Below are 15,501 nucleotides of genomic sequence, written 5' to 3'. Positions count from 1 at the left end.
ACGTTTAATCTATTCTTTATGGATAAAACAAAAAAAAAATCAGCCACCAGTCAAGTGAGCTGTGTCAGTTAGTTTCTTATGATCTTTGTATAGTTTTTCTTGCACTTCTCAGCTCTGTGCATTTACACTAATGTATCTCCTAGAGAAGTTGCATCATTGCAACCATTGTGTGTCTGTCTTATGGCACTTCTGCGGTGTTTCAGTTGGCATACTTTCCTTCTAAGAACTTGATTACCTGCCAAAACAACAAGCATTAAGGCTAAGTAGCTAAAAACTGATAATTATGGTCTATTTTTAGCCTTTACTTAATTGGCATCTAGTATGGTGTAGTGGTTTGAGCATTGGACTAGGACTCTGGAGACCAGGGTTCAAATCCTGTCTCAAGCATGTAAATCCACTGGGTGATCTCTCAGCCTCAGTGGAAGGCAGTGGCTAATCCCCTCTGAACAAATGTTGCCATGCCCATTATATGTTTGCCTTAGGGTCACCATAAATAGGAAATGACTTGAAGGCATACAACAACAATAATAATTGGTGATGAAATGGTCAAAGTAGCCTCTTCTTTAGGATCTATTTTGCTGTTAAACATTATTCCTACCATTAGTACCCCTAACATTATTTATTTTGGGGTTTTATATTCCGTCTTTTCCTCAACATGAGATACACAATGGGACTCAGTTCACACATGCAGACTGTAAGTAGAATCTCCTCTTGATAGTATGAAAGCAGCAAGTATTCAAGAGGTGACCAGCTTGCAATTAAAACTATGTGTGGATCTTAAAAAATGAATTGTAAGAGGAATAGAATAATATCATTCTCAGGTAGTGGTTATGATAAGATTTTGCACCTGGTGGGACCTTCCCTATATAAACTATGATATTGTTGTCTTCCTTGCAATGTGCAGTTTAGCTATTTTCATTTATCAATTTAGGCCAGCAGGGAGATGAGTGGATATAAATATCAAAGGCAGGGAAACAATCTACACAAACAATTTCCCTCATTTCCCCAGTGAATGAAACTGGTATCAGCTGAAAGCTAGCAGTATGGAACATTTTCCCCATTTTACAAAAGGATAACCATGTTATTTTGTGGCAACAAAAATAACAACAAAAACAAAAACCTTCATCCTATAATAAATTTCCTAGTCTTTAAGGTGACACAAGACTCTTTGTTCATTTTACCGAACTTTGCCACTAATTTATCTACTGTTGACCTCTTACATTTAACCACCAATTATGTTGGTGTTGGGAGGGTTCCAATAAAATTCTAGACTAGAGGGTGAATGTGAAAAAGTAGATTTCAGGCTTGTGGGACTAAATTTGTTTCTCACTGAACGCTGAAGAACCAGAAACTGAAGCCTGGTTCAAATGATACGTTTGTTGTTGTTAACAGCCTTCGAGTCGACTTTGGCTCATGGTGACCCTGTGAATGAGATATCTCCAAGCCTCCCTTCCTGGACTGCTCTGCTCAGGTTTTGCAGGTTCAGGGCCATGGCCTTCTTGATGGAGTCTATCCTTCTGGTATGCAGTCTTTCAATATGACAGGCTCACCTTAGGTCATCTTGACTTCCAGGGAGAACTCAGGCTTGATCTGTTCTAGGGCTCATTTGTTTGTCTTTTTGCTATACAGGGTATATTTCAAATGAGTTGATTTTCATTCTATTGGCTTACTTAACCATCATTGATTGATCCAAGGTGTGGGAAATCTTTATTTCAATTTCCTTCTCATCTAGGTTGAATTTATGTATATCCTCCATGGTCATTACTTTTGTTTTCTTAATGTTCAATAGTATGCCTGCCTTTTCACTTGCTTTTTTAACTTTCCTCAGCAGTCATTCCAAGTCTTTGTTGTTTTTTGCTAGTATTGCTGGCCCTCTGTTTGCACAGGGGATCCATTCCAGACCCCCCTGCGAAAACAGAGGCTCGCATGTATTCAAGCCATAGGCTTGAATAAGGTGTGCGCCTGTGTGTGTTGTCCAGGTGCGTGCGCACCATTAGAAATAACAGAGGTCACCCCTCCATGCATAATCGAAGTTGTGGATCTCAGATCCACGAGTTAGAAGGGGTGACTGTAGTATGGTGTTGTCTGCATACATAAATTATTGATGTCCCTTCCTTTAATCTTCATTCTCCCTTCCTCCAAGTATAAACATGCTCTATGTATGATATTTCCTGCATATGAATTGAACAAATAGGGTGATAGAATGCTGCCTTGACTGACTCCTCTTGCCATTTGGGAACCATTCTGTTTCTCTGTATTCTGTTCTAACTTTAGCCTCCTGTCCTGAGTACAGGTTATTCATCAGGATGATCAAATGTAGTGGTACCCTCATTTCTTTAAGAGCAGTCCATAGTTTTTTCACAGTCTATGCAGTCAACAGCTTTTCTGTAGTTTATAAAGTAAAAGCTGATTGTCTTCTGGTGTACTCTATTAGCCATCGTATGATTGCAATATGGTCCCTAGTGCCTCTTTCTTTTCTGAGCCCAGCTTGGACCTCTGGAATTTCTAAGTCCATATATGGTAGGAGTCTTTGCTGTAGAATTTTAAGCATGACTTTGCTTGCACAGAAAATTAATGCAATGCTTCCATAGTTACAGCAATCCTTTGTGATACATACTTTGAATTAAAACACTATGAATGAATAATCTGTTTTGAGTAGTGGAACTGAACAGAGGATAGACTGTTTCCACACACTCCAAACCAACAACAACAAAATAGAGCCTACACTTCTATTACCCATTCCATCCCAGATATTTTTATTTCACTATATTTTGGGGTTGGGGAAAGTCATTTTGTTATTTCTGTTGCTAAACAATTAGAAGTCAGAAGTCCTTGCTGATTTGCTGAGAATCAACTGGTGCTCTGCTGGTAGATGTTAAGCTACTTGCTGCTTGCCATTTTTCTCATTATTAACTCCTCCTTTTACTTACTATAAATCAAACCCTCACCCTTCACTTCAAGTTTTTATTGGGGCTTGACACACTACCCCAAAGGGGTGGCAGGACACCACTCCTTTCCTTATCAAATTGGGGCTGCAGCAACCTCACGCTGAGGCCCTTGAAAGAGCGGCATAGCCGTGACAGCACAACTACATGGTGCTCCTTCAGCACTGTATCATATGGATGTAGCACCGGAGGAGCATCATGACACAGCACACCATGTGGAGCGGTGTTCAGAGCCATGGCGCCCTAGGGGCGGAGTCAGGGCGTGTGTCATCTGGACGCGATGCCCCAACTCTGCCCCCATGCCGGCCTTTCAGGCCGTTCTGTACAGGGCCATTGTCTCCACAAAGAATAACTCATTGATAGCTGAATTCTCCTTAATACCTGAACTCTACCCATGCTCTTTCTGCAGCACCATCAGACTATTTCATTCTCCAACTTGTTTTAGTTCTTAACTGGCTTTTGACAAAACCAATGATATAACACAGTTTATTCATGTTTTCTGATACTACTTCTGCAGGGGAGGGAATGTATTTTAAGTGAAGAGGATGATTATTCTCTTGCCATGTGAAGAGAGAGCCAGACAAGATCTAGTGTGTGCTCCTTGTTCTGTCACCCATGTGAGCAAGTGTGTTGGCAACAACAGGGGAGAGGAGGTGGAGCAGCAGTTGGTCAATTTTCAGAAATGGTACCAGCACCCACATGAACATGATACAGTTGGCTGCGCTGAGGCAATTTTGATGCGTTGTTTTCATTAGTTCACCTCATTTCCTATGAAGGCAGAGGGAGTTGCATGCCCTGTAAAGTCCGTGTGACACATCAGCCACATTTGTCATTGTGTGAAAGCAGTATACAGAATGCCAGTAACACTGGTGGTGTCTTGCAGAACACAGAATATTCAACAGTGCTGCTTTTGCTTTCGCTGTGGAATTAAACTGTTACTCACCTTGTGTTCCCGAAAGGCAACAGTCTTAGGACATCTTACCTTTTTCCTGAGTCAAAAGAAGGCATGGGGACTTTTTGTCAGGCCCCAGGACTGTCTGCTCACCTTCTGTAGGAAAAGAAACCTCCCACAGAGTCAAAGTTTCTTCCTATTTAGGCTTTGTTTCTCTTCAAGGTTTTCTGTTGAAGATCCTCTTTTCTGTGGAGGGTGTGAAGAGGGTGTACAGCCTCATTGCCTTCTCCTGGTGCAAGAAAGGAGGAAACTGCTATGCAAAATTTGGTGTCCCTGCAAATAGGAGGAAGTACTCTTCCACTGTCACAGAGATATAAATTGGGAGCACAATTGGCTCCAGAACTCCTTTGCAAAAGTTAGTTATTGTTCCAGCTATTTAGCCAAACTGAGAAAGGAAAGGAAAGGAATGTCATGCAATATCTTGCTCTTCTCTTTGTCTTAAACAAATAGGTTATGTTACATGAATATCCTAAAGGCACCAGCTCCCATCTGATTTTGGAAGCTAAGCAGGGTCAGCTCTGGTTAGGACTTTGATGGGAGCCCACCAAGGGGTACCAGGTGCAGTAGACTATATTTCAGAGGAAGGAACCAGCAAAATCATCTCTGAATGTACCTTGCCTAAGAAAACTCTCAGAAATTCATGGTGTCATCATAAGTCAACCAGTGACTTGAAGGCACATACACAAACACCACTGTGTGTTGTACTCACAGATAAGGGCCAAGATTGTACATCAGCATGTAGCTCTGCACACACAGGTCTCTGTCCTCCAGGTGCCAGCAGCTGTCAAGCGCCAGGAGGGCCCATACTGCTGTAGCTTAGCTGTTGGAAAAAGAGGAGAGAAGTGATTCAGATGAAGTAGCTGGTCACAGCTTAATGTGTGTTGGGAGTGGGTAGGTACCTTTTCCTTCCTCTGGGATGGCAGAGCACCTGGATTTTCATGATCTGAATCATCTCCCCTCCCCTCCCCAACAGCAGTAGGGACCTGATAATGGAGGGGAGGCACTGGGAGGGTTTTGGATAGAGCACAAGAGCGAGTGAATAACACTATGCACTCCATTCAAAATGTGGCTTACCTACGCATAAGCTGCATTCATTGTTGTTTTTTGTTGTTAACTACCTTTGAGTCAAAGGCTTTGCTATAGTCTATAAAGCACCCACTGATTTTCTTTTGGAATTCTTTGGTGGTATTATCCATCGTATGTTCGCAATGTGGTCCTTAGTGCCTCTATCTTTCCTTAACGCCACTTGCACCTCTGGAATTTCTCTGATATATGATTGGAGTCTATGTTGCAGAATTTTGATCTTGCATGGAAATTTTACATACATGGAAAATTAATACTATGTGTCCTATAGTTACTACAATCTTTTGTGTCTCCTTTTCGGTGAATGGGGATGTATATTGATCGCTTCCAGTCTGTTGGCCATTGTTTTATTTTCTATATTTGTTGGCATATTTTAGTTCACTCTTGAGTTGATTCTGTCTGAGTGGATTGTGGAAATTGGAATATCATCAGTTCCTGGTGATTTATTCTTCTCAGTTTCTCTTATTGCATCTTCTGCCTTGCTTTATAGGGTTTGGGCTTCCTCTTCATATGGTTCCTCATTCCATGTGTCATTCATTTTATCATATCTTTTATATAGCTCTCCTGAATATAGCTGCACTTTCTTCTTTCTGCACTATATCTTCATTATATGGCTGCACTTGCGTACACATAAATAAATAACAGGAAGCTGGCCAAAATCTGTTAGATCGAAATACTGCTTTCTTTGAAATGCATTTTGTTTGTATATTCACCATGTTTTTATGAAAGTTTAAATTGTAAGTAATTATGGGAATATTACTTAGAAGCAAGGTAAAAATCCAGCCTCTTCCCAATTCGTATACAGTCGGCCCTCCATATCTATGGATTCTTTATCCAAGGAGTTAACCATCTATGACTTGAATATATTCCAAATAGTAATCCTTGATTTTGCTATTTTATATAAGAGATACTATTTTACTATGCCATTGTATATAATGGGAGTTCTGCATCCATGGATTTTGGTATCCACAGGGGGTCATGGAACCCAACCCCAGCAGATACCAAGGGCCCACAATGTCTGCTGTGATCAGAAAAGCTAGGCAACCTTATGACTGACCTGTTTGACACAAAAGCAGAATGAGCTGGCTGAAGGATGACTTGTACCATCTCTTCTTAGAGAGTGTGATGCATTTTCATGCTGTTCACAGAAGAAGGGACTTCTTCCTTCATATCTAGCCCAGAAATGCAGCAGGCTGCCTGTGGAATGGATCACTCTGCTCTTCCTCTCTTGGTCTGTTATACTTCCCCATTGGCTGTGGCAGAGGCAGCGATCCATTCCTTCTCAGTCAGTTTGGATTCTCTGGAGGAAACCCCTTCCTCCATGGCCATTGTGGAATTATGAACTTCATCACATGAGGCTTGAAAAATGGAATTAGAGCAGGGAAGTCTGTAGCCATACCTTATCAAACAGTGCAGTGTCTATCCAGCAGCTGGTCTGCAGTCCATCCGTTGCTGCAGTACTCCTTTTCAATCATGGGCAAAATCCATCGATACCTCCCACTCACTCTGCTTTTCCACTGTTGACATGTGATAAGTTCATTCTGAAGCAGTTCTGATATGCTGGCAGTCATGTGGTGCCAGTGGCCAAGATTATACTCCTCTCCTCCTTGCTATTCCCAGGCAGGTGGATTTTCTCCTTCCTCTGCCCAATTTCTTTTCTTTATTTATTTTTTGTTACTTAATGCAGTGGTACTCAGACTTTTTACCCTCGGCTCCTCCCTTTACATCTTCATACAGATGTCATGTCCCTGCCTTGAAACAGTATAAGAATAAAAATATTTTGTTTATTTAGTGTGCATATTTTCATTTGTACATTCATGTATATTCATATTATAATAATCTACATGGAAATAACATCATTCAAATTTGAACAGTTTTATGTAAACAATGCAATATTCAACTCAACTAATGTGTAAATTTACACATAAAAAAATTGGGAGGAGGAAGAAAAGGAAGAGAAGGTAAGGTTAGAGCCTCCAAGTTTCATGCCCCCAGGGGTCCTGCCCCACTCTTTCAGTACTACCAACTCAATAGACTGCCATCAATTGTACAATTGTGATAAAAAATAAAAATAAATACAGACTGAAAGGCATGCTGGCAAGGGCATAGGGCAGGGAGGTGGGGTTATGGAAATCAGTGTGGAGGAGACAGAAGCAGCACCATGGCAATTTGGAAGAGCTGTGTGAGAATGAATGTTCCCAAACCGGTATGTTTGCATTTCCAAGACTAACATGATTGTGACACTTTATGAGTCTGGTATGATAAAGTTCTATTTTCAAATCCACCAACCTCTGTAGTAAAGGTCAGACTTTTCTTTCTTTGTTTTCTCACTTGCCAAAGCGACTAGTAAAAAATGATGATGAGGATGATGATGATGATGTTGGCTAGTAATTTGTGTGGATTTAAAAGAAAGCAGCAGGAACAGTAACATGCAAAACAAAGTAACATGCACATAAAAAACTAGTGTGAGAAGAAGGCCAGGGCACAGTCCTTCTTTTAGTCTGATATGCTGCCTTTCCACAAGACCAGGGATTGTTGCATAAGAAAGCATTAGCTTTGCAATTCCATACCTGCAACCTGAAATGGTTAAAGTCCCAGGAAGACTTTACTATATGATATTTCTGAACATGTCTTACTCTTGTGCTTTTTTCCATAGTGAGGTGACTAAACAGTGACATGTATGTCCAATCAGTCGTGTTTTCTGAAATTCTTTCCCAGTATTTCTGGCATCTTTAGTGATGATTAATATAGCAATAGCAGCTTCATTTATATACCACTTCATACCATGCTCAGCAGTTTCTGAGTGGTTTACAACTGTAAGCTAATTGCCCCCATCAAGCTGGGTACTCATTTTAGCGACTTTGGAAGGATGAAAGGCTGAGTTGACCCTGAGCCCCTAGATGGGATTGAACTCATAATCTTGTGAGTTTGTGAGTGAGTGGCTGCAGTACTGGCATTTAACCACTATGCCCCAAGAAAAGGGGACCTTCAAAGTATTTTAGAAAGTAATCTAGTAATTCAATCTCTTGGTAAACTCATATTGATAAACTGTCATCATGTTATAGTATCACCAGCCTAAAATAACATCTTAAAAACTGCCTTAAATAAAGAGTGCCCAATCATGGGGAGGTGTGAAGTCTGAAAGCTTCCTTCATTATCTGTTTTGTGTGCCAAGTTGTTGACATGGATACAACATTTTCCAAGGATCACTTTTCTTCATGTTCACCCATACTACAGTCTCTCCTTAGTTTAGTCAAAATACCTTTAAATTCTACTCCTATTTAAGCTCTGTGTAGTATTCCAAACAATCCTCATGATGTTCAACATTTTGTTTACATAACCTACCTTAACCTTACACTCATTAAAATGCTTTTATATAACATTTTAAAGGGTTATTGCAGTTTACTAAGTCAATTTCTGACAGAAGTACTGCTGTAAGTGATTGTGCCTGTTTACTTGTTTAGCATCCCCATATGTCAGGTTTTTCTGCTGCTGCACCCTTAATCCTTCCTGCAGTCTTTTCCAATTGTAGTTACGGATCTGTACATAGTGTCCTCAGAACAGTTTTACTTAAGGTGACTGTGACTAACTGATCCTGTAACTGCTCTGTCTGTTAAAAGACACTCCTTTATGCAGCTCAGAATAGCTTCGTTGAGTATTATAGAAACCTAAACAACTTTAATCAAATTTTCTTATGACATTTCAAACTTTTTATTCAGAAACAAATACCGCACATACAACTACTTTTTGCATTTTTCACAGGTATTTGTTTGTTCTTTATTTGTTCTTTAAAGGCAGTGAAGAATTACCTTCTCTCTTTTTTTAAAAAAAAGTGTATTTTTTTCAATCTTCTTGATTATCTTATTTAATAGAACATTTCCATTTCAAAAAATAATAACAGTTTTTCTTCACTGTAGAACTGGAGACACGGCGGTCCAAAAAGCAAAGCACAGATATAGTATTGGTGTTCGTCCTCATCACTGGAGTCATTGTCTGTGTTGGCGTGATCTTTGCAATAATCTTCATAATTCTTAACTGGTATGTATCTGAGCCAAAAAGGTATTAGGTTTTGCTATTGGTTAACAACTGTCACATTTATCCCACCCTTCCAACATAGGGGAAGGAGTACCTGTAGTATGTTCAGGTATGAATATGAACACAAATATGCAGATATGCCTAAATATGCCTAAAGACACAACACCTTCTAACCTTGTATGTCAAGCAGGGTCAGGTCTGATTAATATTTGGATGGGAGACTGCCAAGGAGTACCAAGTGTTTAGGCTAAATTTCAAGGGAAGGAATTGGCACTTCTGAGTATTCCTTGCCTAAGAAAACCCTAAAAAAATCATGGGGTTATCATAAGTTTGATAGGCAACTTGATGGTAACACACACACACACACAAAATCTAGGTTGTATGTAAACTGTAGTCTGAAATCTGTGTGAGTTAGGCATGATTTGTATGATTTCTACAAAGTGGGAAATGCAAAATGTGCTGTTATTCAGAGATAAACCTTCATCTTATAAAATACTAGTGTTGCTATGTGCAATATAGAAATATTGGGAATTGAACCTGGGAATTTCTTCATTTAAAGTTTGTACTTATTATTGAACAGTAGGAGCCAGGGTGGCATAATGGTCTGAGCTCTGGACTGTGACTCTGGAGACCAGATGTTGATTCGCCACTTGGCCATGACATCCACTGGGTGACCTTGGGCAAGTCATATGCTCTCAGCCTAAGAGTGTTACTTAAATTACAGAAGGTCCCAACAGGGTGCCCACAGATTGTATTCAATGAGGAAATTGATTTAGTGAGAAGACTTTGGTATCATAAAACTGGACATCTCAGCCTTTCTATAGTGGTTCCAAACCCAGAGAACTCTAGACTTGGTTTTCCAGATTAATTTAGGCACGGTACAGACCTCCCAAAAAGGGAGGCCTGACGGCGCCTGTTTTTCCTCCGCAGGGAAGTCGCAGCTGCCAAACTGTGTGGCTTCCCTGCAGAAAAAAAGGAACCCGTGAAAAGCGAGCTCTTTTTACCCTGCGGTGGCAGTGTAATGAGTGCGGTAAGCTCTGCGTGGTGCCGTGCGGACACCTGCACAGCGTTTACAAAACATTGTTACGCCCTCATCACGTGTGATGGTTGCGTGTAGGCGCTCCGCCCCCAGGCAACCCTAGCACGTGATGAGGGCATCACAAAGGCCCTTATGTACCGGGCCTTAGTTTATTTAAAAAGGAGAATCCACTCTCACAAGCACACTCACAAGAACTAACGATAATAGTAGGTAATAGTGAGCTGCAGGGTGGCTAAGAAGTAATATTGTACCGATCCAAAGTGTAGCTCAGATTGCAGAGTTACCAGAATGAGGATGGTTCAGTAGCTGCCTGCAATAGGTGGAGTGGCTGGCTACTGAGACGTTCAGCTGAAACTGAACAGAGGTTCTGTCCAGCTTCAAACTAGACCAATTTGCTGTTATCTGGACACATGCATTTACATCAAGAAACATGTCCTGAGGGCACTGTTTCAGGAGTTGAAAGACTTAAGTGACTTGCCTAGGGCAGAATGGGGTGCAATATGCAAGAACATCCAGACAGTCAACATGAATGTTCTCTGACAAAAGAGTTTCATTCTCAGAAGGAAACTCCCTTTGTCTGTTGTATGCAGATAGTTCTCAAGTCCAGCTCACCACCATTACTCTCCTTAGTGAAGGATGTATCCTGATTTCGATTTGGGATGATGTCGGCTGAGTGCCTTGGGTTTCTCCCATGCTGAGCCATCTGGATGTCCTAATGTGGTATGGCTGGTTTCTTGCACTGGGAAGCTCCCTGGTGGCTAGCTCCTGGCAGTCTCCCTTTTTGATATTGATTTGATATCAGAGGTCAAATAGGGGTGATAGAGGGCTGAATCCTGGGGTAACAAGGGGAAGGGAAATCTCTGAACAAATCTTGCCAAGAAAACCCTATAGTACATTCACCTTAGGGTTGCCATAAGTCAGAAGTGACATGAAGACACATAACAACAACATTAACAATGCAGGTATACTGGAGCATTGAAGCAACTAGTTAAAATAACTAGTTGCCTGAAAGTAATTCCCTTTCTGAAATAACTAGGGCATAACTACAGTACATGAGAAGTTACAGAGAAATAACTTCACCTGTTTTGCAGTGTAACTGAAACTTTTAATTGGTTTCATGGGTGTGGTCATATTAAATGCTGGATGAGAAATATCCTATGGTTCAAGCCTTGGTTTGTGCCATGTTTGGTGTGGCTGCCTTCTGTTTTTTTTGTAGATGTTGAGATGATGACAACAGAAGATGGGAGGAGAGTCTGTTTCAGACCATAGGCAGGCAATTTATCGCATTGAGATATTTAATTTAAAAAGGAAAGAAATTGAACATTTTAGAGAGGTGGCAAAATAGTGTTACTTTAAAAAATTGTAGCAGTAGTAGCAGTAATTAACTGCTTTGGGGGATGTTACAACTATAACTTTAATTAGCTATGTTTAGAAAGTATTTTTCCAAGCTCAGATATACATGCATACACTGGCTAGTGTGGCCATGCTTCTTTGTCAGTGAGGAAATGGGATGGGGCTTCATATAATGCCAGATGGTTTCACATGAGATGAACAATCAAAATGGCAAAATAAAGAAGAGATAAATTTAGGGAGATATGGGAAAAGCATTGCAAAGCTATGAGCTTTAAAGGAGGACAAGGGAAATGATGAGGCATCAGTTTTAGGCCCAGAAAGCTGCATGGCAGAGCACACTCAAAATGAAAGGAGCTGAAGGCAAATTAGCTTTTTAGAAAGTACAAGAAATAGTATACTCAGTCAGTAGAGGAAACAGAATTAGGCAAACTGTTCTGATGTTAGCACAGTGGTCCCTTGCCTTATGCAGGGGATCCGTTCCAGACCCCACTGTGTAAGGCAAGTTCCGCCTATGCTCGAGTCCCATTGAGGATAATGGGGCGCAGGCACGCGCACCATTCATTGAATGGCATGGGGCTTTCAGCATAAGCTGGAAGCCGCATAAAAGGCACCCGCGTATGACACGGGCACACTGTACTCATAACCTGATGTTTGAAAAATGACCAAAAAGTGTTACTTTAAAATGAAAGCAATATATAGTCAGCCCTCCTTATATACGTATTTTTTATCCACGGATTCAAGCATCCACGGCTTGAAAATATTCAAAAACAGTATGAGTTCCTGATAGCAAACTTTGATTTTCTATTTTATATAAGGGACACCATTTTGCTCTGCCATTATATTTAATGGGACTCGAGCATCCACGGATTTTGTTATCCACAGGGGATCATGGAACCAAACCCCAGCGGATGACAAGGTCCCATTGTAGTTACTGTATTATGCTGCAGCCATGGGAAAACCCAGTCCTTAATGCTGAACCCCCCCTCCCCCGAATCTAACTTGAGTTCTCCAGGTGACCATGCACTCTGCCCCATGGTGCTTGATAGTTTCCAAGCTTTTGTACGGTCTTTCCCCCACTTTAAACAGTTGAAATGCATCTCCTAAGGCTCAGTTAGCAGCAGGAAGAGCTCAATTTGCTGGTATTTTGAGATACCACCCTTTTATTTTTGTCCCTGCCCACTACTGGAATGCTATCTTCATCTAGTTCTGGGACAGACTTCTCTCTCACACCTCATAGACACAATGCTGCCAGTCTGTATGGACCACACTAAACCAGATGAACCATTAGCAGATGCTGCATATGGCTCTGGGATGATGAATTTACACTGGGTTTTATGGGAGCTACTCCCTGTTATATGTGCACTCTCCACAGTGCTAGATCCAGCATGGTGTTGGGCCATTACTCTGGAGATCAGTTTTCAAATCCCCAGTCACACTCACTCAACCCCAGAAAACCCTGTGATCAGGTTGCCTTAAGGTTGCCATAAGTCGGAAATGTTTTGAAGGCACACAACAACAGCATCTACAGTGCAGGACTCTATTAGGTTCAGCACCATGGCTTTGCTCCTGTCAAATCCAGTATTGATTAACTGCCCACTGACAGTTGAGCCACTGACTGCTTCTGACATGGTGTGACACAGAAAAATGTACCTTCATACATGGGTATATCTGTTGTATAAAAATTGCTTGAGAATGGGATTGCAGCTCACTGTATACACATTGTCCCACTTTTAAATTCTGCTTTAAGATGAATCAAGATGATTCAATGGCTAGAGTAATTGGAGTCAACCCTTAAGTAAAGGCTTACATAAGAGTAAACCCTTAAATAAATCCCAGTGATTTGATGGGTTTGTGTGTGTTGTATACCTTCAACTCATTTCTAAATTATGGTGACTTTAAGGCAAACCTGTCATGGGGGTTTCTTGGCAAGATTTGTTCAGAGGTGGTTTGCCATTGCCTTCCTCTGAGGCTGAGAGCATGTGACTTGCTGAGCTGGGAACCGAACCCTAGTCTCTAAAGTCACAGTCCAACACTCAAACCACTCCTTGAAACAAGCCATTGATCTCCGAAGATGCCAGCCACAGCTGCTGGCAAAACGTCCGGAATAAACTCTTCTAGAACATGGCCCCATAGCCCAAAAAATCTACAAAAAACGAAGCCACTGATCTCATCCAAAATTGTTTTGACCCAGAAACAGACCTTCTCGGAGTTTTCTGGCTCTGAGAAGAAAAAATAATGAAACAGAACTAAAATGTATGTATATATGTGTGGAAGTGACACTATGTTCATATCTCTTTGAAAGTATTTTTTGTCTTAACCCCATTTAAAATTATCCAAATGTGCTTAAATTTGCTTCTTGGTTTGGTTGTCACTTGTTTTATAGGGCTGCTGTAAAACTCTTCTGGCAAACAAAAGTATGGAGAACCAGAGATGAACCAAGCTCAAGTTCAATGAGAACCTCATCAGGGCAGATCCCCACCACAGAAACATCTCAGATTTCACAACTAGAAAATTCACCACATGAACAGGGTTCCTACCATGAATGGAATGCACCACAAGGAGGAGGAGGAGGAGGAGCGGAAGGAGGAGACAAGGGAAATTATTAGAAGAGAAGCTATTTTTAGAGAGAAAGAGAGAGATTATATTAAAGTATGAACAGAATATTAGGAGAACCAGTTCTGAGAAGTGCTTTTTGCTGTCCTGATGAAACTTGCTTGGAAACATTGAGACAGTGTTGGGAAACTGCATCAGCCCGATTCTCACGATTGATTTCTGCTGTTAAGATGAATGTGGTTCAGCAGAGACTTCTGCCTCTTGGTGTTCTTCAAAACCAGAAGTAAGATGGTCAAATGAGGTGTTACCAGACTCGCACAATAAATTCATTGGCACATTCTAAATGCTTACGTTGGCACATCGTTCTGTGATATATTTCCTTTGTGTGAGATTTGATGTAGAGGTGCTGATAGAAGACATCCTAAGCAGTTCCATGTTGGTGCATTTTAAACAGTCCACAATCCAGGACAGGCCTTTGTATGCCAAATACTACAATCTTGTGCCCACTTACCCACTGGAAGTAAATCCCAATAAATGCAATGATAATTACTTAGTGCGTACATGTAATGAAATTTTATGCTTTGGCTCATTAAAATAAAATTGTGTATATAGGCTGGTTTTGTTTTTCACACATAAACCCTGTCACCATTTAAAAAGAACTTCCTTATGACTTTGCAAATGTCAGCATATAAATAAGTTAATGTTTTAGAGAAGAAACTTGTTCTTCACACAGTGCCCCTTGTTGATGGACTAGGTGGAGATGGGGGCACTATGTGAAGAACAAAAAAGTTTCTTCCTTCTCTAAAATGTTAACTTATTTATATGCTGACATTTGCAAAGTCATAAGGAAGTTCTTTTTAAATGGTGACAGGGTTTACTGTATATACTCATGTATAAGTCTAGAAAAATTGACCCAAAAAACCTGAGTCAGCTTATCCATGGGTCAATGTAAGTAATGTGCCTTAACTCTTATTTAAAAGAAGAAACCATCCCCTGGTGAAAATCAAGAGTATAATCTGTCCTGGAAGCACTGGCTCCCTCTACTCTCTCATCTATCCAGCCTTAAGACTGAGCACAAAGAGTTATGTCTGCTGGAATTTTGTAAATGCTTTGACATTGTTTTGCTTTGCTTCATCCTTTAGATCTTTAGACTTACCCTCGACTTATCCACGGGTCATATCAAAATCCATAATTTTGCCCCCAAAACTTACTCTCGACTTATACATGAGGTTGAGTTATAGTCGCGTATATACGGTATGTGTGGAAAGCAAAACCAGCCTATATACACAATTTCCTATAATTCCCTTTTCTGAAAGGACATTATGCTGCAGATCAGTTTGAGACTCACTTTGAATTTATGGCTTCAAAAATGGTTTAAATGTGCATAATAAATTAAATCCTGAGTAAAAAGAAAACATGGTGGTCAGAAAGAAGCTACTAAACTTTAGAGAGACTCAAGTGTATTTGGCACAAAACTACACTAAAAACTGGAAACTGCACTAAAAACTGGAAATTTTACAGCTTGTGACACATGTACAAAC

The 15,501-nt window shown here is 40.6% G+C and overlaps 1 protein-coding gene across 1 annotated transcript in view; it reads left to right on the top strand.

Annotated features, from left to right (window-relative positions):
- Positions 1–14,782, top strand: part of LOC121917393 (sperm acrosome membrane-associated protein 1-like) — a 29,013-nt gene extending 14,231 nt beyond the window's left edge. The window contains exons 6-7 of the mRNA XM_042443336.1: positions 8,898–9,018; positions 13,791–14,782. Of these exons, the coding sequence (XP_042299270.1) occupies positions 8,898–9,018; positions 13,791–14,013 (344 nt within the window). The 3' untranslated portion in view covers positions 14,014–14,782. The remainder of the gene's footprint in view (positions 1–8,897; positions 9,019–13,790) is intronic.
- The last annotated feature ends 719 nt before the right edge of the window (positions 14,783–15,501 follow it).

Source organism: Sceloporus undulatus, unplaced genomic scaffold (assembly GCF_019175285.1).
Source record: "Sceloporus undulatus isolate JIND9_A2432 ecotype Alabama unplaced genomic scaffold, SceUnd_v1.1 scaffold_16, whole genome shotgun sequence".
Taxonomy (NCBI): Eukaryota; Metazoa; Chordata; class Lepidosauria; order Squamata; family Phrynosomatidae; genus Sceloporus; species Sceloporus undulatus.
Note: the sequence above shows the minus strand (reverse complement) of the source record. Positions and strands in the feature narration are given on the sequence as shown.